This window comes from Schistocerca piceifrons, chromosome 1 (assembly GCF_021461385.2).
Source record: "Schistocerca piceifrons isolate TAMUIC-IGC-003096 chromosome 1, iqSchPice1.1, whole genome shotgun sequence".
In the NCBI taxonomy this organism is placed as follows: domain Eukaryota; kingdom Metazoa; phylum Arthropoda; class Insecta; order Orthoptera; family Acrididae; genus Schistocerca; species Schistocerca piceifrons.
This window is the reverse complement of record NC_060138.1, coordinates 1202167036-1202192820: the sequence shown is the minus strand read 5'-3', so window position 1 is coordinate 1202192820 and position 25785 is coordinate 1202167036. Positions and strand designations below refer to the sequence as shown.

General features: G+C 38.8%; 1 protein-coding gene across 1 annotated transcript in view; it reads right to left on the bottom strand.

Moving 5' to 3' along the window:
* The window catches only part of LOC124779320 (lysosomal alpha-mannosidase-like), a 270837-nt gene that overhangs the window by 88504 nt on the left and 156548 nt on the right, over positions 1–25785 (bottom strand). Inside the window, exon 8 of the mRNA XM_047253703.1 lies at positions 13352–13571. Coding sequence (XP_047109659.1) covers positions 13352–13571 — 220 coding nt within the window. The remainder of the gene's footprint in view (positions 1–13351; positions 13572–25785) is intronic.

Below are 25785 nucleotides of genomic sequence, written 5' to 3'. Positions count from 1 at the left end.
ACAGTTCACAAGTCTTGCGGAATATTGAGGAATGCATTGAACAGACATTGTCATTGTTTTAACACATGGAATAATTGTGTTACACTTATTTCACAGTTAATTTGATGAACTGTTGTTGTTCTAACCAACACAGGTTCTGCTCTGAGAATTGGCTGTGGACTGATTCTCTCGGGATCAAAAATTGGGCCCTTATATATCCTCACAATAATAGGTACTGAAACTACACATAGTTTGATGTTTAATTTACAGAAATTACAATTAAAACTTAAATCATTAAATTAATTGAATACATTGAAAAATTGGTTCTTTTTAACAATTTCTTCTGCTACAAGGGTTAAGCCGAATTATTTGTTTACATCATGAAATTAACAATTATTGTTAAGCAAACAATACTTTTGACAAAACTGTTAATTACTTTGGAATTAATTAAGAGCTGGTTTTGCTAACATGTTTTCGAATAGAGCGAAATAGATCCTTTAAGAATACTATTAGTTGTTCCTCCAAATGTTTACTATTAGTACAGAAGTTATATTTGTTTATAAGCCGACAACAGGATTTAAGTTATTAAACAATTACTGATTTCACCCTATAACAAAAGATACTAACTAGGAATAGTCAATGTAAATTAGAAAATCAATTACATACATAAAACTAAGCACAAAATTAGACCTGGTGTTATATTCTTTAAATCTGAGGGCCAACCTTTTTATTTTATGAAAATGCAGATTATATTCATGTGTGTTAATGGTAATAAATTAAAAGTGAAAAAGTGAATTTAAGGAGGCAGATGCCAAAACAAGAGAGGAAGTCAAATGATCCTGGCTTGCTTTGTCAGACTGTTACGCAATATGCATTCAGCCAAAGCCTTCTTCAGAAAAGAAAATGTATGCACACATTCACACAAGCAGGCACACCTCAAACACACATTACCACCACCCCAGCTCTCTCACTGGACAAAATGAGCAGCAGGACAAAGCTGCCAGCTGTAGCACTGGGAGGCTATGAGGGAGAAAAGAGTGGTGAGGGGAGTGGGGGAGGAAGGAATTGGGGAGCAGGAAAGGAGAGAAGCAAAGAAGAGAAAAAGATAAATGGATGCCTCGGCAGAGAGCACTACACAACGACGGTTAGAGGATGTAGGTTGAGAGAATGTGATAGGACGTAGGGGTACAGAATCTGTCTACTTCACACGGCCCTCCTTACCCAGTGTGCCACCTTCCTGAATGTTGACTTCCTCCTCTCTGATGGCTTCATCCACAAATATGTCCACATGAAAGTAGCAACCAATGTCACTTCTTCCCCAAAAAATTGCTCCCATACACCCTGGCCACACAGGGACTGGTTCCAGCTGTCAGCTATTATACATGTACAGAGTGTCAAGTTAAGTGATTATCTTTTTCTGTGTTTTGCTTGTCATTTATTTATTAAATTTCGTGTGTGTCACAATTTTATCAGTAACCTGTCGAAGTAGTCATAATGGAGTTCCTGAATTTATTGCCCTTCAGCAAAATTCTTGCACTCAAATTATTCTTGGACGGAGAGCTGGCTGAAACCTGAAGTGAGAAGCTTTGAGATATTTAGCGAGTTATGGAAAGTAATCAGGAAAGACAGATTAGACACCAGAGGAGGGGGAGTGTTCATTGCAGTTGACAAAAATACTGTCTCTATTGAGATCAAAGTTGAATGTGACAGTTGTGAAGTCATCTAGTTGCATATAACAGATGTAGGTGAATCTAAGTTAATTGTTGGGTGCTTTTACTGCCCACCTGATTCTCCTGTGACAGTTCTAGAATAATTCACAGAAAGTCTAAGGTCAATAGCATGTACATACCCAGATCACATAATGCTAGTTGGAGGCTGCTTTATCCAGATGCGTATAGATTGGAATGTCTATGGATTCATTGTGGGGCTTACAGGCAGACAGTCATGAGAAATACTTTTAAACAATATTAAGAAGGATACATGCTACTCACAATATAGCGGAGATACTGAGTCGCAGAGAGGCACAACAAAAAAATTCTCACAATTATAGCTTTCGGCCATTAAGGCATTTTTCAACAATAGAAACACACACATACACGTGCGCACACGCACGCACGCACACACACACACACACACACACACACACACACACACACACACACTCATGCAAACGCAACTCACCCACACGATTGCAGTCTCAGGAAACTGAAACCCCAAAGGAAGAGGCTGGGGTGGGGAGGGGGAGGGATAGTATGGTGTGGGTGGCAGTCAGTAAAGTGCTGCAGGTTAGACAGTGGGCAGAAGAGAGGTAGAGAAGGGGAGAGGGGGAAGAAGTAGTGGAAAAGGAGAGAAATAAAACGAGTGGGTGTGATAGTGGAATGATGGCTGTGTAGTGCTGGAATGGGAACGGGGAGGAGGCTGGATGGATGAGGACAGTGACTAATGAAGGTTGAGGCCAGTAGGGTTATGGGAACGTAGGATATACTGCAGAGAAAGTTCCCATCTGCGCAATTCAGAAAAGCTGGTGTTGGTGGGAATGATCCATATGCCACAGGATGTGAAGCAGTCATTGAAATGAAGCATATCATGTTTGGCAGTGTGTTTAGCAAGAGGGTGGTCCACTTGTTTCTTGGCCACACTTTGTCGGTGGCCATTCATTCTCAGTTGCCTGACACTGCAGTTGTGTTTGTGAATTGCATTTACGTGAGTGTGTGTATGTTTGTCTATTGTTGAAAATGGCCTTAATGGCCGAAAGCTATAATTGTGAGAATCTTTTTGTTGTGCCTATCTGCGACTCAGCATCTCAGCTATATGATGAGTAGTAACTTTCCTTCTCTAATATTGTTACATTCCACCCTGGATTTTCCATTGTTTGAATTACTTTTAAACATGTTTTCTGAAAATTTTCTTGAGCAGCTAGCTTGGCAACCCAGATGCAATGTAAATATCTTATACCTTGCAGCTACAAACAGGCCAGCCCTTAATGACAATGTCAGTATAGAAATGCGGATTAGCGATCATGATGATATTCCATTCAGTCAGTTGTTGACTAGTCTGGTGATGCAGCTGAAGATAGCAAAATGAAAGCCAGGGTATTAAATTTCACTTTCAAGACATCATTCACACAGGAGAAATGTACAAACATATCATCATTTGACCATTGGACTAACTCCCGTGTGGGTGATGTAGTAGTAAGCATACCTGGCATAGAGAAGCAACTGAAAGGTTTGAAAGCGAATACATCACCAGGTCCAGATGGAATCCCTGTTAAGTTTTACAAAGAGTACTCTGCAGCATTGTCCCCTTACCTAGCTTGCATTTATCGTGAATCTCTTGCCCAACACAAAGTCCCAAGCGACTGGAAAAAAGCACAGGTAACATCAGTAAATAAGAAGGATAACAGAATGGACCTCCACAATTACAGATCAATATCCCTAACTTCTGTTTGCTGCAGAATCCTTGAACATATAAATAAACTTTCTCGAGACTGAGAATCTATGTCCAAGAATCAGTATGTTTTTAGAAAGCATTGCTCATGTGAAACTCCACTTGTCATAATATACTGAGAACTATGGATGAAGGGCAATAAGCAGATCCCATACTTCTAGATTTCCAGAAAGCATCTGACATGGTGCCCCATTGCAGTCTGTTAACAAAGGTATCAGCATGTGGAATAAGTTCACAGATATTTGATTGCCACAAAGACTTCTTAAGGTATTGTCAGGCATGCCCCAGGGAAGTGAGATAGGAATGCTGTTGTTCTCTACATACACAAATAATTTGGCAGACCGGTGGGCAGCAATCTGCAGTTGTTTGCTGGTGTGTGGTAACATGTCGAAATGGAATGACTGTTGGAAGATACAAATGACTTGGACAAAATTTCTAGTTGGCGTGCTGAATGGCAGCTAGCCCTAAATGTGTAAAAATGTAAGTTAATGTAGATGTGTAGGAAAATTAAACCAATAATGTTCAGATACATTATTGTTAGGTCCTGCTTGACACAGTCAAGAAATTTAAATATCTGAATGTAATGTTCCAAAGCAATATGAGGTGGAACAAGCACGTAAAGGAGATCACATATAGGATGTTGGTGTGGCATATTCGTAAGCACTACTCAAGTGTTTGTGATCCGTACCAGGTCACACTGAAGAAAGACATTGAATCAACTCAGAGGCGGGCTACTAGTTTTGTTACCGGTAGTTTCAAACAGTACAGGCATTTGAAGCTGACTGCTGACGATTATATTGCTGCCATCACACATTGAGCTTAAGGATCATGAACATAAGATACAAGAAATTAGGGCTCATATGGAGCCATACACGTTTTTTCCTCACTCTATTTGTGAGTGGAACAGGAAAGGAAATGACAAGTAATGGTACAGGGTACCCTCCGCCATGCACCAATGGTGACTTGCAGAGTATCTATGAAGACATACATGTAGATATGCAGTGACAAGAACTCCTCTGCTCAGTATGCTGAGAGTCTTGCAAAAGCCTTCACTGACAGGCACTACCCTTTGGCCTAGTCTGCAAAATGATTTCCTGTGCCATGTCCCCACCCACAGCCCAAATCTTTCCACCACCCCCAAAGAACCAGTTACAAAGGAATGTCTTTTGTCACCAAATACCATCCCAGGCTGGACCAACTAAAGCAAATCCTTCATCATGGATCTAATTATCATCACGAGTTGATGTGAAGGACATCCTACCCAAGATCCTTCCAAGCCTTCCTAAAGTGGTGTTCCATTGCCCACCCAACCTCCACAACATTCTAGTCATCCTTATGCCACTCCCAATCCCAACTCCTTGCCACAGGGACCACATCCCTGTGGAAGACACAGGTGCAAGACCTGCCCAATCCATCCACCCTGCAATTCCTATTCTAGTTCTGTCACAGGCTTAGCCTACCACATCAGAGGCCAGACCACTTGTAAAAGCAGCCGTGTCATATACCAGCTCTGCTGTAATCATTGTGCAACTTTTTATATTGGTATGACTAACAACCAGTCGTACACCACGATGAATAACCACCACCAAACTGTGGCCAAGAGCAAAGTGGACTACCCTGTGGCACAACATGCTGCTGAACATAACACACTTGATATCATTGGCTGCATCACAATTTGTGCCATCTAGATACCCTCCTCCACTTTCAGCTTTTCTGAACTGCGCAGGTGGGAGTTATCCTAACAACACATTCTCTGCTCCCAAAACTATCACAATGTCACCCTAAGGAAACCTACTGTCCCCACAAACTCCACCCAACAGTTTCTGCCCCCTCTGTCCCATCACCTCCTTCCACTTCATGTCCCCTCATTCATTGTGCAGCACTCACTGATCTTTTCCTCCTCTCTCACTTAATCCCTGCATGCTCTGCCAGACAGTGCCCTTCTCTCTCCCCATCTGTACCCTGCTATCCACCTGCTTTCCCTGCTCCACTCTAGGCTGCTGTTTTTGTTCAATGCTAGAGTTGCAATCTGGCAGCAGTGGTCATGTGTGAGTAACTTTTGCCTTCACATATGTGTATGTGTTTTCTTTTCTGGAGAAGTCTTCGGCTCAGTGTGTAACCATCTATTTGTTGTGCCTGTCTGCAACTCAACATGTCGTCTTCATGATGAGTAGGAATTGATCCTTTTCACAATATGGTGAACACACGAACACACATGATACATACACATCATGTTCAAACACTCATGTTATTTATTTCTCACTGGAACACACCAGACACGACATTGCCATACTACTAGATTGCTGACAGTCGTAAACATCACCCACCCACCCACCCACATGGACACACACACACACACACACACACACACACACACACACACACACGCACACACACACACACACAGAGAGAGAGAGAGAGAGAGAGAGAGAGAGAGAGAGAGAGAGAGAGATTAGTTCATCCCGCGCCACTGCCCATCGCATCATGTTTGTCACACATTGTCAGGTTCTAGTTGCATTGTGATTTAATACCAGAGCCAACGTGTTCCATTGTATTAAAAAAGAATCTGTGGGAGAGGCTGGAAGTACTTTCCAGTGAAAATTAAGCCACGAGCTAATGTCTAAACTTTCATCCATTAGCAGTGTAAAGGGCATTGTTTTAATGTACGCCACTGTAGCTGACTGGACAGTGCACCAGCTCGTCATTCCAGGGGGCCTGGGTTCGATTCCTAGCTGGGTTGGATATTTTCTCTGCTCAGGGACTGGGTGTTCGTGTCATCTTCATCCTTGTTGACATGCAAGTCACTGTAGTGGCAACACCTCAAAAGACTTGCACCACGCAATCAGGTCTACCCACTGGGAGCCCTCACCCCACGACATTTCACTTTATAGTTTTGATATCATCCACAATTCATTCTGTTTCTACTATGACAGCAATTTCTTTTATGATGTTGGTGCACTTTATCTTTTCATTTTAATGTTCTGGGTACTTTTAAAATAAGAAAATACATCTTTCACTAAGGGAATTAAATGTTCCACTACATCAAATACAACTTTATGTTCTGCAAACAGTTGCCAGTTTAATCTCTGCTTCTTTGGCTGATTTGTTACCTGTACTTTCCATTATTTGTGTTATAGATATGTATCCACTTATGGATGGTGTGGCCACGAAAGTTTTGACTAACTTGAGATATTTCTGACTTAGAGCATGCTTGTATAGCTCATTTTTTCCACATATGTCCACATTACAAGCAGCACATCTACATTTAAATTCATTATTGGCCAGCTGTCTTAAGCACTCATCAAAAGTAGGATCATGTAGCCACTGATCTTGAAATTTCAACTTTCTTGAAACTTTCTCATTGATTTCTTCTCGCATTAAACCATCACTAACTTTTCTTTTCTTTTTAGGAGTGCTATATTTGTCACTCATTTGACAGGCTTACTGGGTGTGAACTATATACTGAAATATTAATACAGCTAATTTTTACTGTACAGGTACACTTCCACTAAGATTGAGATAATGCTACTGCATGTGGAAATGAATTCACTAAAGCTATTCATTTGGGATGGTTTATAAGATACTGAGGTTCTATAAACATCCTTCTCGCATGACATGGAAAGATAAACAGTCCATAAGCAGGGGAGTCCCCTATTCCCACAGCAGGAGATATTGAGTGAGAACCATTGCATTTTTTAGTAATTTCTAAAATTCCGAAATTTTTTGTAATTATTTCTGATTTTTCCATTTTACCATGAGACTCCCCCCCCCATGAACCATGGACCATGCCGTTGGTGGGGAGGCTTGCGTGCCTCAGCGATACAGATAGCCGGGTAAACTACAGCCGTAATTTCTCCCGAGGGCATGCAGCTTTACTGTATGGTTAAATGATGATGGCGTCCTCTTGGGTAAAATATTCTGGAGGTAAAATAGTCCCCCATTCGGATCTCCGGGCGGGGACTACTCAGGAGGACATTGTTATCAGGAGAAAGAAAACTGGCGTTCTACGGATCGGAGCATGGAATGTCAGATCCCTTAATTGAGCAGGTAGCTTAGCAAATTTAAAAAGGGAAATGGATAGGTTAAGGTTAGATATAGTGGGAATTAGTGAAGTTCGGTGGCGGGAGGAACAAGACTTTTGGTCAGGCAAATACAGGGTTATAAATACAAAATCAAATAGGGGTAATGCAGGAGTAGGTTTAATAATGAATAAAAAAATAGGAGTCCGCATAGTGAACGCATTATTGTGGCCAAGATAGACATGAAACCCACGCCTACTACAGTAGTATAAGTTTATATGCCAACTAGCTCTGCAGATGATGAAGAAATTGATGAAATCTATGATGAGATAAAAGAAATTATTCAGATAGTGAAGGGAGATGAAAATTTAATAGTCATGGGTGACTGGAATTCGAGTGTAGGAAAAGGGAGAGAAGGAAACATAGTAGGTAAATACGGATTGGGGGTAAGAAGTGAAAGAGGAAGCCGTCTGGTAGAATTTTGCACAGAGCATAACTTAATCATAGCTAACACTTGGTTCAAGACTCATAAAAGAAGGCTGTATACATGGAAGAATCCCGGAGATACTAAAAGGTATCCGATAGATTATATAATGGTAAGACAGAGATTTAGGAACCAGGTTTTAAATTGTAAGACATTTCCAGGGGCAGATGTGGACTCTGACCACAATCTACTGGTTATGAACTGTAGATTAAAATTGAAGAAACTGCAAAAAGGTGGGAATTTAAGGAGATGGGACCTGGATACACTGAAAGAACCAGAGGCTGTACAGAGTTTCAGGGAGAGCATAAGGGAACAATTGACAGCAGTGGGGGAAAGAAGTACAGTAGAAGGAGAATGGGTAGCTCTGAGGGATGAAGTAGTGAAGGCAGCAGAGGATCAAGTAGGTAAAAAGACGAGGGCTAGTAGAAATCCTTGGGTAACAGAAGAAATATTGAATTTAATTGATGAAAGGAGAAAATATAAAATGCAGTAAAAGGAATACAAACGTCTCAAAAATGAGATCGACAGGAAGTGCAAAATGGCTAAGCAGGGATGATTAGAGGACAAATGTAAGAATGTAGAAGCTTATCCCACTAGGGGTAAGATAGATACTGCCTACAGGAAAATTAGAGAGACCTTAGGAGAAAAGAGAACCACTTGTATGAATATCAAGAGCTCAGATGGAAACCCAGTTCTAACCAAAGAAGAGAAAGCAGAAAGGTGGAAGGAGTATATAGAGGGTTTATACAAGGGCGATGTACTTGAGGACAATATTATAGAAATGGAAGAGAATGTAGATGAAGATGAAATGGGAGATACGATACTGCGTGAAGAGTTTGACAGAGCACTGAAAGACCTGAGCCGAAACAAGGCCCCGGGAGTAGACAACATTCCATTAGAACTACTGACGGCCTTGGGAGAGCCAGTCCTGACAAAACTCTACCATCTGGTGAGCAAGATGTATGAGACAGGTGAAGTACCCTCAGACTTCAAGAAGAATATAATAATCCCAATCCCAAAGAAAGCAGGTGTTGACAGATGTGAAAATTACCGAACTATCAGTTTAATAAGTCACAGCTGCAAAATACTAACGCAAATTCTTTACAGACAAATGGAAAAACTGGTAGAAGCCGACCTTGGGGAAGATCAGTTTGGATTCCTTAGAAATATTGGAACACATCAGGCAATACTGACCTTACGACTTATCTAAGAAGAAAGATAAAGGAAAGGCAAACCTACGTTTCTAGCATTTGTAGACTTAGAGAAAGCTTTTGACAATGTTGTCTGGAATATTGTCTTTCAAATTCTAAAGGTGGCAGGGGTAAAATACAGGGAGCTAAAGGCTATTTACAATTTGTACAGAAACCAGATGGCAGTTATAAGAGTCGAGGGGTATGAAAGGGAAGCAGTGGTTGGGAAGGGAGTGAGACAGGGTTGTAGCCTCTCCCCAATGTTATTAAATCTGTATATTGAGCAAGCAGTAAAGGAAACAAAAGAAAAATTCGGAGTAGGTATTAAAATTCATGTAGAAGAAATAAAAACTTTGAGGTTCGCCGATGACATTGTAATTCTGTCAGAGACAGCAAAGGACTTGGAAGAGCAGTTGAATGGAATGGACAGTGTCTTGAAAGGAGGATATAAGATGAACATCAACAAAAGCAAAACGAGGATAATGGAATGTAGTCGAATTAAGTCGGGTGATGCTGAGGGAATTAGATTATGAAATGACACACTTAAAGTAGTAAATGAGTTTGACTATTTGGGGACCAAAATAACTGATGATGGTCGAAGTAGAGAGGATATAAAATGTAGACTGGCAATGGCAAGGAAAGTGTTTCTGAAGAAGAGAAATTTGTTAACATTGAGTTTAGATTTAAGTGTCAGGAAGTCGTTTCTGAAAGTATTTGTACGGAGTGTAGCCATGTATGGAAGTGAAACATGGACGATAAATAGTTTGGACAGGAAGAGAATAGAAGCTTTCAAAAGGTGGTGCTACAGAAGAATGCTGAAGATTAGATGGATAGAACACATAACTAATGAGGAGGTATTGAATAGAATTGGGGAGAAGAGGAGTTTGTGGCACAACTTGATGAGAAGAAGGGACCGGTTGGAAGGACATTTTCTGAGGTATCAAAGGATCACAAATTTAGCATTGGAGGACAGCGTGGAAGGTAAAAATCGTAGAGGGAGACCAAGATATGAATACACTAAGCAGATTCAGAAGGATGTAGGTTGCAGTAGGTACTGGGAGATGAAGAAACTTGCACAGGACAGGGTAGCATGGAGAGCTGCATCAAACCAGTCTCAGGACTGAAGACCACAACAACAACTGTGAGACTAAATTTTTGCTTATTTTTTCCTCATTTATGACAAACTTTCCTCAATCTGGCAACATTGCTGTGATGCTCACCAACCCTGCAATCTGCCAGCATTTGCCGAAGCTCATGTTATTGTTTACTCAGGCATGAACAAGGTAGACAATTTATGTGCCAGCTTCTCTGATGTTTCTCATTTCAATTATGAAACAAGACTATCAGAATTCTATGGTCATTCAGTTAGAAGATGCCTCTTATTTATGGACCTTCTTACACCTGGCTCATAGACTTCTACAATTTCATGAAAGAGGTAGCACTTCATTTCCAGTCAATATAGTACATGCAATCTCCTTAAGAGTACAAAATTCCTCAATTGTTTCTCTAATTACCCGGTTATTGAAATCATTGACTGAAAGAATTGCACCATTCCTTCACCTAAGAGCATAAGAGAAAAATAGTTCTTAGAAAGTTGGACAGCATTCTACACTAAATATATTAGAATGAGGTGAAATTACATTTTTCATACAAACAATATATAACTATTCTTCTATAAAAAAAATGATTTCTCAGTAATAGTTTATGCACTTTAGATTATGCTGCAAGGAGACACCCGAGATAACTTGAAGAACTGTTCAACATAACAGATCTGTATTTGCTACGTAAAGTGTGTTATGACCAAACTGATTTGCACCTTTACACACCTCTCACAAGAAAAAAAAAATATTGGAATAACATTCACTTAAAGAACATTGTTAGAGACAAAATTATAGTAGAGAAATAGAAGTATTAATTTGAATAATGGATTACATTCACTTATTAATATGATTTACCATGTTCATTTTGAGATTTACATGCAGTTATCTCATGGAATTATTTTTGTACTTGAATGACATCATGCAGAAAACAAAGAAATCTATTTCAAATTTACATTTTCTTAATAAAATCAGAAGAAATACAGTTTAGATCTTGATGGTTATTTTGTTAAAACGATCAGTTTCGGCCAAGTCTTAGGCCATCTTCAGAACAGCGCCATCAGCTGAAGTTGGTGATATAGAACATTCAGTAGACAACAGTCACTGAAACTACTCAAACTGAACAAGCTAGGCCACAACCAGTCATTTAAATATAATAACCATTATGATCTAGACTGCTGTTTCACTGATTTTATGTAGCTTAATAGATCACTGATTTCCAAAAATGTTACCAAAAATTTTACATCTTCTTGCCAGGAGTAGCAGGTGATTTGCCAGGATGAGTACTTATGAAATTCCTCAGCCTTTTCAGGCTGTGCTCTGTCTTCCCTGTGTACATGGCTGCTCTTTTAAGAATTTTATTAAGTGAGTGGAGCAGTGCTTTCTGCCTGTTTGTCCTTGTCACAGCACTGAATGACATCCAGCATCACTTTTCCCTTACCCCTTTTAACAACAATCCTCCTCTTTTGCCAAGAATTTGTTGGAGTACTTGGAGTTAATGGCACACCTCTAGAACAGGGGTGGCCAAGAATTCAGGTCATGGGCTGTGCCCCAGCACAAGTGCCATAGTATTCATGCCCCCTGGCACATTTCCCATACTGGCACACTGTGCTGTCTCAGCATGTGAAGGGGAAAACTTCAAATATGCCGTATTTAAATGCAATGGAACCTTGGGAATGCTGCCACACTGTGTATGACTTGGTTTTATATTTCACATTTCTCAACAACACAGGTCAAAAACCAAACAAATTTTCGTTATTATTGAATTATTTTTGGTGCACTGAAGACATATAATTTTTTACGGACAAACACAGACAGTTTCACAGATTTTTGCACTCGGGTTACCGTGTAATCTTTACTTATTTAGTTTCATGACCAAAAAAATGTCTTTCACTCAGATACGTGGTCTGAAATATCATAGCACTTTTGCAACCTCATTATGGAGATGTGGAAACTACCTGAGGAAAGCAATGTAGAACATTATGGGCAGTGTGCAACCAAGCCCACTTAAAATTCAAAGTCTTCAATACATTCTGTATGTTCTAATTTTCACTCCTGGACTCTTTTTTCCTTCATAAATTCAACAACAGTGAATTTTAAATCAAAAAATCATTCCAACACACTTTGCAGTAATATATAAAGTTTCCATACTCTTCATTCAGTTCCACTGAAAACTGTTGCAACTGGCTCCCTTTGTGGAACTTCAGAAATTTTACTGTTTGTACCACCAATTTCTACACATGCACCATGCCTGCAAATTTAGCACAAAGTGCTTTTGATACACAAAATAATGAAGCCCATCTATAAATCAGTGTTTGCTCTTTCATTGACAAACAAATCTTTAAATTCTTTTGGCATAGTATTGTCATGTCATTTCATAGCAAATTTGGTGTACTTGTCACTTATATGAGTGATTAATATATGTTGAGAATTCTCATCTGTCTCTTCTGTTATTCCCATTCATTTTTACAGGCTTGTGGCGATAGATCACCAGACTGTCCCTTTTTGTGCAAACAGATACTGGACCAGTGAACATCCTTCATATCATGGACAAATAGTGAAGTACAAATAGTGCTGATACCATGATTCTGCTGAAATGAAGACAGCTGTGTCAACCAAAAAATGCCACAACACAATACAAAGTGGAATGTCGCACTGTACCGGGTACCACCAGGAAGAAATGAGCAGCGCACACACTCTGCACACGTGAAGTTTGGCACACCATGGCTGGCCCAACTCTAGAAGGACCAGTGTCTTTGCTCATTTTTGTAAATAACTATCATCACCCACCATGAAAAACACCGCACATGAGTCAATAATGGCTACAGTTAACAATACTGTTCTGTAGCAAAGGTGGCAAACAGAATTATTTCTACCAATCACAAAGGGGCCAAGATACTGTGTGCATCCAGTAAATGGACTGGCATCTGGTAAATAAATACTTTGTTGATTTTTATTTTACAGCACTTCTTGCAGATCTGTCCTTTCTTATTTAAGCTACAGACTGTAAATTAAAGGTTAACGTATCTTCTAGCAGCAACAGAACTACCTACTTGTTACAGTAATTACTCACTGAAGTCTCATTTTTGAAAGTCTAACAATGAAATTATGTAATACTTTGATGTGAATAAATACCTGAAGAAAGTTGTTTGCCTGCCTTTCAAAGTATTTGCTTGTTGTACGAGAAACAAAATAGCCCGTCCAGTAAGAGTGCTCATCACTTGCATAGGGAAAGAAGTCATCCTCTTTAACAGTCCATGTAATGTTGGCATCATTTAAGGCTTTCAGGTAACAGGCTGGAGTTGAATACAATAGATTCAGTCTGCCTCCTTCTTCCTGTTTGGCGTTAATATATCTGCAAACAAATTAATAATTTTAAATTTCTGTGTTAGTTAAAAATTATCATAAACTAATGTTAAAAAGAAATTATTAGACTGTAACAAGACTTACTCTTAGAATTCAAAACAGCTTAGGAAATTATAAGTGGCAATGTAAGTAATATACGAGGGCCGTTCAGAAAGTAACCTCCGGTTGATTTAAAAAAATACACCAAGTTAAATAAAAATATTTTAATATATACATCTTACAACTACATCTTTGCACTATTTTTCTACATAGTCTCCATAGCGATTGAGGCACTTATCGTATCTCTTCACAAGCTTTGAAATTCCTTCTGCATAAAAATCACCCGCTTGTGCCTGGGGCCAGCCTGTGACAGCATCTTTGAGCTCTTCGTCGTCATCAAACCGCTGTGACCCGAGCCATTTCTTCAAATGCATGAAGAGGTGATAATCACTTGGCGCCAGGTCTGGGCTGTAAGGTGGATGGTTGATAACGTCCCACTTGAAGGACTCAAGAAGGGCCGTTGTTCTGCGAGCAGAGTGAGGACGGGCGTTATCGTGCAAAAAAACGATACCGGAAGTCAGCATACCACGGCGTTTGTTCTGAATAGCCCGTCGTAACTTTTTTATTGTTTGACAGCACATGTCTTGATTAATGGTCGTACCACGTTCCATGAATTCAACCAACAACACCCCTTTGGCATCCCAAAACACCATTGCCATCAGTTTTCTGGCAGAAAAATCTTGCGAGGCTTTTCTTGGTTTGGTAGGCGAATTTGAATGTGCCCACATCTTTGATTGTTCTTTTGTCTCAGGGTTCACGTACTTAATCCAGGTTTCGTCACCGGTCACGATTCTGTTTAACAATGGTTCTCCTTCGTCCTCATAACGTGACAGAAAGTCTAATGCAGAGGCCATTCTTTGAGTTTTGTGGTGGTCGGCAAGAATTTTGGGCACCCATCGTGCACAGAACTTACGGTAACCCAATCTTGCTGTCACTATCTCGTACAAGAGAGTCTTAGAAATCTGTGGAAAACCAGTAGACAACTCCGACATTGAGAAACGTCGATTTTCACGAACTCTTGCATCAACTGTCTGAACGAGTTCGTCAGTCACCAATGATAGTCTACCACTCCTCTCTTCATCATGAACGTTTTCTCGTCCACTTTTAAATAAACATACCCATTCACGGACAACTCCTTCACTCATAACTCTTGGTCCGTACATGGCACAAAGCTCACGATGAATAGCTGCTGCAGAATATCCTTTGGCTGTAAAAAACCTTATGACAGCACGCACTTCACATTTGCCGGGGTTTTCTATTGCAGCACACATTTCAAACTGCCACAAAAACTAAACTAGTGCAAGTACGACGTTCACTCGACCACAGCTTGATGCCGACTGACCTGTTGAGTGCGTGAACGCACAGATGGCGTCGCTACTCCCCCCACAATCCGCACTGTGACCAATCGGAGGTTACTTTCTGAACCGCCCTCGTAGTACAATAAAAACAAAGTAGGTATTGATCTCTGTGTAAGAACAGGCTATGAATAATTATTCTGACCTGAGTATAAACAGAGACTTTAATATTGATGCAAACTCTCGGAACACAACTCACATGAAGCTGATAACACATTAAATTCATGTAATATCACAAATATGATAAGCTCTGACACGAGAGTAACAGAGTCAAGCTTAGTAGAATAGATTACGGAATAACCAACAGCTGTGTGAAAGACAGCATTAACAACAGAAGCTCTGATTTTACTTAACTTGGAACACTATTGCCAGTTAGAATAATTAAGCCTTTCACTGCTATGGGTGATCTCTTTGCATTCCACGTTGAGGCTGCTTTTTTTTACGACTGTACTGCTCGCCAAATTCTGGTGCCTCTGTTGAGAGATGGCACTCTGACTAATATGAAGTACTTATCATCCAGTTTGTTGAAAACTATTAGGTAACAAAAATTGATTTTTGCACATTTTACAGTCTGACATCTTCACTCAACAAAGAACTAACTTTCCCTTTGTTATTTTCATACTTACTGCACTGCATCAAATTATGTAAGACATTGCACAAAATTATAAGGAGTTCACAGAGCTAAAAATGCATTGCATAAACTTTGGATATGGCTGATTTGAGCTAATAGATTGCACAAAGTTAAATTAGATATGACATCAAAATTTTATTTAAAACCAAAAACAAAAGGATATCTCATTTTGTTCCTGAGTATTTGGTTTTATATCCAAGGGGTGGTTGAGTGCGGCGCACCCATTCACATCCTAGTGCAGCAGGAATCAGGTGGTTATAACAATCTCATAAATGATTCCAGATATCGAAACAAGGTTTCCTGCGAATGATATCATGCAATTCTTTACATTTTATTCATCTATTTATTTTATTTATTGATTTATTTAGTGCCCATATTATCACATTCATGATGTTGGACTAGTTTAAGTACAGAAAGTATAAAATATTACATATTTACATCATGTGTAAAATCTTGCCATTGGTATCAACACATCTTTATAACAAAATCATTATTTTGCTTAGTTGGATTATAAAATTACATATGTACATACAGACAGAATAAAAGCTAGTGAAACCCCTTGGCTGATTTTACTAAAATTATTAAATACCAGTACTTTAGTTAACTAGGCATAGTAACATATGGCACAAAAGCTAGGTGCATAATGAGATCCACACATGGATGAAAGAAGTTCAGTCTTATCTAGTAATGGTTGATAATTATGAATTTTTGTTTAGAGAGTTATGAACCAGACCTACAGAGTTGAGTAAAATTTCAGGTATTCATTAATGCTGTAGAAGCTATTGCTTATTAGTAGATTTTTTTTAGTTCTTTTTTGAATGTATTAATGTTTGGTTAATTTTTTTATGCTATCTGGCAATGCACTGTACAGATTTTTTGGTTTGTAAACAGCACTGTCCTGATATATTGATTTTCTGTGCACATCCTTATGATGGTCATCCCTGTTCCTTGTTTGATAATTGTGGATCTCACTATTCAAAGCTGAAACTTTATGGTTTTTAATGATGCAGATGCTTTCAAATATAAATATAAATTGTAAGGTCATGATTTTTAATTCCTTAAAGATACCTCTACATGGCATTCTGTAAGCAACATTACTTATTAATCTTACAGCTTTATTTTAGAGCTTAAAAGACTGCTTTGCAAAAGAGGTATTTCCCCAGAACACATTACCATACTTCAGCAGACTATGCATGTATGCATAATAAACACTTAACACTGTTTTAGTATTGCAGCAACCTTTAAGCACTCTTAAGGTGACCACACTGTGGTTCAGGTTAAAAAAAATCGATTTTTGGTTTTCATCATATTTCGATAGATTAAGGTTTTATTCAAGTACTCTGTAAAGGATCTTACTGAAAAAAAAAAAAAAAAAAATTTTTTTTCGAGCGTTTTCCTACCACGTGTGTTTATGTACCATGCCCACTTTTCTGTCACCCACTTTTCTACATATATTTTAGATCTTTATATCCCCTACATTGTACATTAGGGATTTTTTTTTTTTTTGTACTCCTGAGTGTGTTGGCTATCCTTGGAATGATACGGTCGGTATTCTTTAGAACAGAATATAATAGAATAGAATATTTTTAGAACAGAATATTTTTATTAGCCTTTCAGTATTTTTCATACAATTGGCTTCGTCAAAGTTTACAGAGGGTTTTAGTTTCAGTACGATATTCAAATAGTTACAGAAAGGGGAGGAAAGGAACTAAAGGCCTTTTCTTCAGCATTATGTAAAACAATGTTTTATACAGTAATTAAATACACACATAAGAAAAGAATCACAGTAAATAACTAGCTTATATAATATCAAAACATTTTCTTCATAACTTAGGTAAAACATATGTTTTGATGATTAGTTTCTAAGAAATCTTCAGTTGTGTAGAAAATCGTTGTTTTTTAGCCAGGTTTGCAATGTATTCTTATATTTATTTAGTGGTACTGTATGAGCTGAGCATGGTAACTTATTGAAAAATTTTATGCTTAAGTACTTATAGTTATTATGGACTACAGCAAGTCTGTTGGAAGGCAAGTCCAGTAGTTGACTGTTTCTTGTACTGTGTGCATGCACATTACATCTCATGTTCAATTTTTTCAGATTTTCTCTGGCATATATTAAACAGTTATATATGTACATGCTTGGCACTGTCATTATGCCAAGAGATTGAAAATAATTTCTGCAGGACTCTCTGGGTGCTAACCCTTCAATGCACCTGATGGCTTTCTAATGCCATCTGAAAATACATTCAGCCCCTTGGGAGGTACTCAGTTGGGAATGAAAAAAAGCATAGTATGAGTGGAGTAGCAATTGCTTGCTCACACTGTTTCTTAATTTATACAATAAGAAAAGTACTCATGCTAGTTTACTACATAGATAATTGGTGTGTCCTTCCCATGAGAGCTTTTAGTCTATGATTAGTCCAAGTAATTTCACTGTTTTGTTTTCATTTTTAGTTACTTTGAGATTAAATATTATTTCTTCTGTTTTTGTTTGATTTATGCACAGCTGGTTAGCCTGACACCAGTAATTAACCATTTGCATCATTTCTCTATTTTTGTCCAGTACACTCTGTTAGTTCTCTCCTGTACTTATTAATGTCATATCGGCAGCATATATTATGTTCTTACACGGTATGTAATTCAAGAAGTCATTAACATAGACAATGAACAAAAAAGGTCCAAGAACAGAGCCTTGGGGTATTCCTCTTTCTACAGCGAGTATTTCTGACCTCTGCTTATTTGCATATACAAGTTGTAACCTATTGCTTAGATAAGATTTGAATAGACGGAGTGAATCATCTTCAATGCCATAGTATTTTAACTTTTTGATGAGAATGTCATGTGACACCAAGTCAAATGCTTTACTTACGTCAATAAGTGTTCCAGACATTGATACCCTTTTTTCATACCCTTCATAAACATTGCTCACCAAAGCTTCTACTGCTTTTACAGTTGATAGGTGTGATCTGAAGCCAAACTGTTGTTCATTTAAAATTTTGTTGGTTTCAAAATACCTGTATATCTCCTTATGCACACAATTTTCTAACTTGGCTATGATTGCTACTATTGAAATGGGTCTGTAGTTATTTGGGAGGTTTCTTTCACCTTTTTTATACACAGGCAATGTAACTGTGAGCTTAAGACGGTCGAGGAATATTCCTTCATCAAGTACTCTGTTTGATAGTGAGAGAAGTGGCATTTCAATTTCTTTTGCTATACATTTAATGATGAGATAACTTAGTCCATAATAATCTTCTGTTTTGGAATTACTTAATTTGTTTATTGACTTATGAATATCATTTAATGTGATTCGGGTCCAAGTGATCTTCTCACTTCTTGTCTGTTTTGCACAAGTGAGCAATGCCTCTGCGTCAGAGGCAGAATTGATGGGTGGGGTGGTGATGCTATTTACAAAATATTCATTGAGAATATTGCAGTCAATAGGGATACTCCTTTCTTTATTGGTTTTATTAATTTCCATTTAATGACAGTCCAGGCAGCTTTACATTTATTTTTAGAATTTAAAATATATTCATCATTTGCACAGCACTTAGCATTTTTTATTTCTAATCTGTAAAGGTTTCTCATTTTAGTGTAATTTTCCTTGTCCCTATCACTGTTATGAGATTTGACTTTCATAATCATCAGTAGTATTCTGAGTTTGTTAATTGTGGGGTGTACCACTTGTTAGTATTTTGTTGCTTATGAGTAATATTACTCTGGTACCTTTTGGTTACCAAGGGGCATGTCATTTCTACTATATGCTTGATCTCTGTGTTTGTAAACAACACGCTTTCAAACATGTGGTTAGTTTAGTTCAAGTGTGATTGTGAGTAGTTGTTATACTTACGTTCGCAGTGCTTGTTTATGTGTGTATTGTTGAGTTTATTGAAGATGACAAAATGTAAAGGCATTTTCAAGAAACGACAATTTATAGGAAACAAATTTAGAAAGCTTTTTGTACAAGAGGTTATGTCACCTGGAAACGATGTTTCTAATTGTAATTCTTCAACAAGTGCATCATCAAAGAAGTTCTCACCATTTCAAGAGACTGACAACGAATTTACTGTAAGTGACAAGGGGTGCAGTAACATTATTATAAATTTGAGAATATTATCAGATCTAATTTATTTATTTGTACAAAGTAGACAGTGTGGTCAGTCATAGAGTGTGAAAATTTGTTAGAGTGCCAGTGGGAGGAAAGACCTAGCAATTGCTTAGAATTTAATTTATGAGTTCTTCAAAACCAGATGCAAGTGGCCCTTATGAAATCAATACTAGATTAGTTTAAGCCTTACGATCTATTGGCAAGGGCATGGCTGCATGGAGAACATTTTGTTCAGTGATGAACTTACATCAACCACCAAATAAATTTGAAAAACTGACTGCAATATTAGAGAAAACTGTATGTGAGGTCAGTGAGGAAAGCATGAATCTGGCTGCTAGGGAAGCAGTGGAAGAAAATGATGGATATTCGGATAATGCAGTTGCACTTGATGGAAGTTGGCAGAAAAGAGGACATACTTACATACTTCTCTGAATGGAGTAGTGACTGCCATGAGTGTAGACACCGGTAAATTGTTAGATGCAGAGATAATGTCTAAATATTCCAAATGTTGTAAAGTCAATGAACATAAAGAACGCAACTGTGTGGCTAATTTTAGAGGAACAAGTGGTGGTATGGAAGTTCATGGAGTACAACAAATATTTCATCGCTCCGTAGAAACAAGCATACGGTACACCACATATTTGGGCGATGGTGACAGCAAGGCATACAAAAAAGCGGTGAACTCTAAGCCATATGGAGGTGCCATTATTAGCAAAATAGAATGTGTAGGCAATGTTAAAAAAAAATAAAAATAAAAATAAAAAAAAGGGAACAAGGCTGAGAAAACTAACTGTTGGTATGAGGGGAAAAAAATTAGAAGATGGAATTGTTGTTGACCTGACAGGGTCTGTTAACTAAAACTGAAATAGAAAACTTTCAGGTATACTATGGGCAGGCAATTAGGAGAAATAAAGAAAATCTGGAGACAATGAAGAGAGATGTTTGGGCCATATTCCTCCATAAGTCCTCTACTGATGATAAGTCACGTTATGGATTGTGTCCATCAGGAGAAAATTCGTGGTGCAAATACAATAGGGCTCAGGCACCTGGAGAATCTTATTCTCGCCAGCATTCTTTTCCTGCTGCGGTTATTACAGCAATTAAACCTATTTCCAGGGACTTGGCTCATACTGACCTTCTAAGAAAATGTCTGCATGGGGAGACACAGAACCCAAATGAATGTTTCAACAGCATAATTTGGAACCGCCTTCCTAAAACTATATTTGTAGGCATGCATACAATGAAACTAGGAGTTCATGATGCTGTTATTACATTCAGTTCTGGTAATATTGGAAAGTGTTGGGTACTGAAAAAGCTGGGAATTAATCCTGGTGAAAATATGATCACTGGGCTGCAACACTGCGATATAATGAGGATAGCCGATGCAGACAGGTCAGCATCTGAATATGGCCAAGAAAGCAAGACAAACATACAGGAACGTGAAAAAGAAGCTGGAAGACCTGTTAGAGGCCAAAGAAGGGCCATCATATGCAGCAGGACAGTTTTAATTAACTGTAAGTAGCAAATTTCAAAAGTTTTTTCTTTAAAGTCAATTTCCCGCAAAACTAAAATTTTCAGTACATGTGCCCCATTATATCAGAAACTATCATAGGTAAATGAATGAAATTTTCGGAGACTCTGCATAACATAAAAAGCCACCTCTGGTACTACATTCATTAATATTCCCCTTTTAGGAAGTTTTCTGCAGAAAAAATTAAATATTTTTTGTTAATAAATTTAAAATAGTATTTTTTTAACAATAAAATGGATAAAGTATATTTTAGTACAGTTGACTCTATTAGCATCATGTAACATACAGTAAAAATATCAAGGTCCTGCATCAAATAGCTTTTTTCAGAAATTGGTCAAATACTTGCCTAAATTGACATGGGTTAGATAGGCAGGGTGTGGTCCCCTTAAATACGTAACAGTACTTGCTTAATTTTTTGTGAAGTATTTCTACATGTTTTTCCCATCTTAGATGCAAATCCGCCCATAATCCTAAAAATTTTATGTGAGTCTTTTGCAGAATTTGGCTATTCGGGATTACAGAAGTGTCTGATTCCACCCATCTGCTTTGACCCATGACGTCATCAGTATGGCAGAAATGGCTATTCTAAGCATCTCCCATATGGCGCCTATGATGTCACTACATACACACAGCAGCAAACACAAAAATCTGTATAAATAAGACAGTAACATCTTCCTCCAAAAATACAATAAAATTAATGGGGCAGCCATGGGAAATTGCGGTTTTTAGGGAGGGTACAAGCTAAATATAACAGTAAAAAAAAGACACACCACTACAAAAAAAACCTACATGAATCAAAAAACACTACACGAACAGACACTTCCCATGACCTATATATATATATATATATTATTATTATTATTAGCGAATGTCCCCATGGGAGAACGATAAGCAGGTGATTAACATTTCTTAATGTTCTTCTTATTTTCCCAGTATTTCTTCATTGCCTCCCCAAAGGCCTTCTTCCTTTCTTCGGTCCACTTTGGTCGGAAAGGTTTAGATTCCGTCTCTGGAGTAAACTTCCACTTGTCGATTTTTCTTCTGAATGTATCCCGGTCTGACGTGTTTGTTATGTCAATTTTTGCCTTTTTCAAATCCTTCTTAACTTCAGTTACCCAGGGTATTGTTGCCTTAAGTGATGTCATATAGTCCAATAGACGTTTAGTTAACCTGTTTCCAGGTAATCTGTCTATATGTCCATAAAACTTCATCCGCCTCTTCCTGATATCTGCCTCGATGTTTGATATTTTTTCGGTTGTCTCGGTAGTCTGCAGCCTGTATCCATCTTGTGTGTATCGTGGTCCTAGGATTTTTCTAATAATTTTTCTCTCTACTTTCTTAATTTCGTGTAAATCTAATTTTCTATTCAGGGAGAGTGTTTCACTTGCATATGTGACTGTTGGTTTGATGACTGTGTTGTAGTGTCTGATTTTAGTGCCTTTTGATAGACATTTCTTGTTATATATATTTTGAATAAGTCCGAATGCTTTCTTGATTTTCTGTAATCGGTTTTTTTGTGCTATTTTCTCAAGTCCTGTTGGTTCAATAACTTCACCGAGATACTTAAAGTGCTTGACTCTAGTTATTTCACCATACTTTGTTTTTAGTTTCGAAATATCTAATTTTGAGCAGATGAATTCTGTCTTCTCAAAGGAGATTTGCAGGCCAACCTTCTCAGCACATTCTTTAAGTGTCTCAATTTGTTTTACTGCTGTTTCTTCACTGTCAGTTATAATTGCCAAGTCATCTGCAAACGCTAAATAAGGGATGTTCAATTTTCCTTTACCTCTTCCTAGTTCAATTGGCTTCCAAAAGCTTTGTTTCCTTAGTGTTACTTCCCACTCTTTCATAACTTTGTCCAAAACTATATTGAATAATAGTGGTGAGATCCCATCTCCTTGTCTTACTCCTGTTTTAATTGAGAATGGTTCCGAAGTTTCCCCTCTGAATTTAATTTTTGATTTGGTTTCTGTTAGTGTTTGTTCAATTAGTTTTCGGGTTTTAGTGTCTAGGCCTCGTTCTTCGAGAATGTGACATAGAGACTGTCTGTCTATGGAATCGTATGCCTTTTTGAAATCAACGAATGTGCAGATTATTGGTTTTGACCTGATTGCTTTAATCTTTAAAATAGTTTTAAGGTTGAATATCTGTTCCGGGCATGATCTATTAGGACGAAAGCCTGCTTGGTAGTCTGAAATTGTATGTTCTAGTTGTTCTTGTGCCCTCTTTAGGAGACATGCAGATAGAATTTTGTAGGTAACTGGTAAAAGTGAAATGCCTCTGTAGTTGTTTACGTCTGATCTCTCTCCCTTTTTGTGCAATGGGTGAATTAGTGCACACTTCCACTCCTCTGGGATATTTTCTGTCTGCCAAATTTCTTGGATGATGCTAGTGATCTCTTTTAACGAATTTGGACCAAGGTTTTTCAGTAGTTCAGCTACAATTCCATCTTCTCCCGATGATTTATTATTTTTGAGTTTTCTAATGTGACTATAAATTTCTTCTTGAGATGGTGGTAGTGAAGTCTCATTCGTGTGTTCTGGTTGTAATCTGGGGAATCTTGTACTTGGTTGTGGGCAATTTAGGAGTTGTGAGAAATATTTAGCTAGTTCTTGGCAATTTTCTTTGTTAGTTAGTGCCAATTTTCCATTCTGTTTCCGGAAGCAGAGATTTTGTGGAGTGTATCCTTTGATTTGATTTGCGAATATTTTATATATATATATATATATATATATATATATATACATCCACACACTCAGAGGGCGCCACCAAACACAACATCTACAAACACAGCCAACTCATAGTAGGCGCCATAATGACGTCATACATGACAACACCCTTATGTCATGGGTCAAAGCAGATGGTTGGAATCACACGCTATTCGATAATGTGAATTCTACATCAGTCCTACATTTGTTCCTTATGTGGCGTCTCTGGTGCAGAGTGCCCTATCTTTGACTCTTATTTCTTTGGACTGCTTTATTCTAGCTCATTCTTGGCACGCAACTTGTTCTTCCACCATGTTTGTTCATTTTGTCTTAGTGATTAATAAATCCATATTCAATACTTAGTATGTGTTATTACCTACCAACCATATGTGATAACCACATTGGTAACCCCGACACTGTCATCATCTCATAGCAAGTTATTTTGTGCTCATTTTCGTCATTTGCGACCTTGAAGTGCCAGACCACATTGTTTCCGCCACAGTGGGGCTACCAGTGTCTTTTGGTGCAAGTGTCATGTGCCTTATAAACAGTGCTTGCGACCACAAGTTGTCAAGTGTACCTAATGTGAGTTAGGTTAAAAGCGAACAATTATTTACACCCAGCCACACCTGTGACCACCTAATCTTAACCAGCTCAACATGGTCATGTCTAGCATGGCAGCACAACAACAGCCACAACACGGACAGTGCACGCCACCTAACGACATCACGGATGATCTTCCAGTTAAAGACATTGTGGTTTATCCTTCATCCACGCAGTTACCTTCTGGGTAGTTTGATGTGCTGACCACGTTCCAGAACTGTGAATCAAACATTTCTATGCACGAGGTAGCACATTCTTACATGTCTCTAGTGTCGCAGCATTCTCCCCAATGCCAGTCGCCTTGACTGCACCAGTTTCCTCAAGCATTTCACCGTGGTTACACCATGACCACCTCCTGCTCGCTTTTGTAATGGTGCCAGCCATTCAGCCTGCGTTGGTTACTGGATCAGCCCTCCTCATGGCTACGCCGCAAGCACCTTCTGCCCGCTGTTGCAACAACAGAGACCATTACACCTGCGCCGTGTTCTACATCAGGCCTGCAGTTTGAACACATGGTGCCGACTTTTACGCCCACCCCCTCCACACCCTGTGTTGCATGCACCCGCTGCCCCCTGCAGACCTCGGGTGACACACCATTCACTGCAACTGAACTTCCGGTGTTGCCTCAACTTGTGTTACTGGGCAGGTTTCTCAAGCTACCTGCTTTGCAAAATGATAACCCTAAGACTTGGTTTGCCTTAGTGGATCACCTACTGGACAACCACGAAATTTCAGATGATGACGCCCATTTTGTCTGCCTGGTGAGTCATCTCCACACTCCAGATCACATCAGTGACTTGCTTCCCTCACCGCCCAAGTATTCGACGGTGAAAGCACTGATCATTGAGCGCCTTTCTTGCCTTCCAGCCAAGGCTATCGACCACATTATTCACGATTAGGATCTAGACGACCACACACCTTCGCAGCTTTGGTGGCACCTGTGTGCTTTAATTGACAATGAAGCATTACTGAAGCAGCACTTTGGACATTGTCGATGGTCATAATGCCTACTGTCATATGTCGCCAACCCACTTGAGGTTTGTTAATGCATGGCAAACTGGCCTTACACTATCATTCATCAAAGCAACACCTGTCAAGGATGACCTCTCCATCACTCTCAGTTGACACACCTGCACCTTAGGTTTCATGCCCTGCCGGCAGAGGCCAGTGAGCTCACCACGGTGCCTCAGCTGCCAGTCAGGAGCTGCCACCTAACAGCCTACAGGAG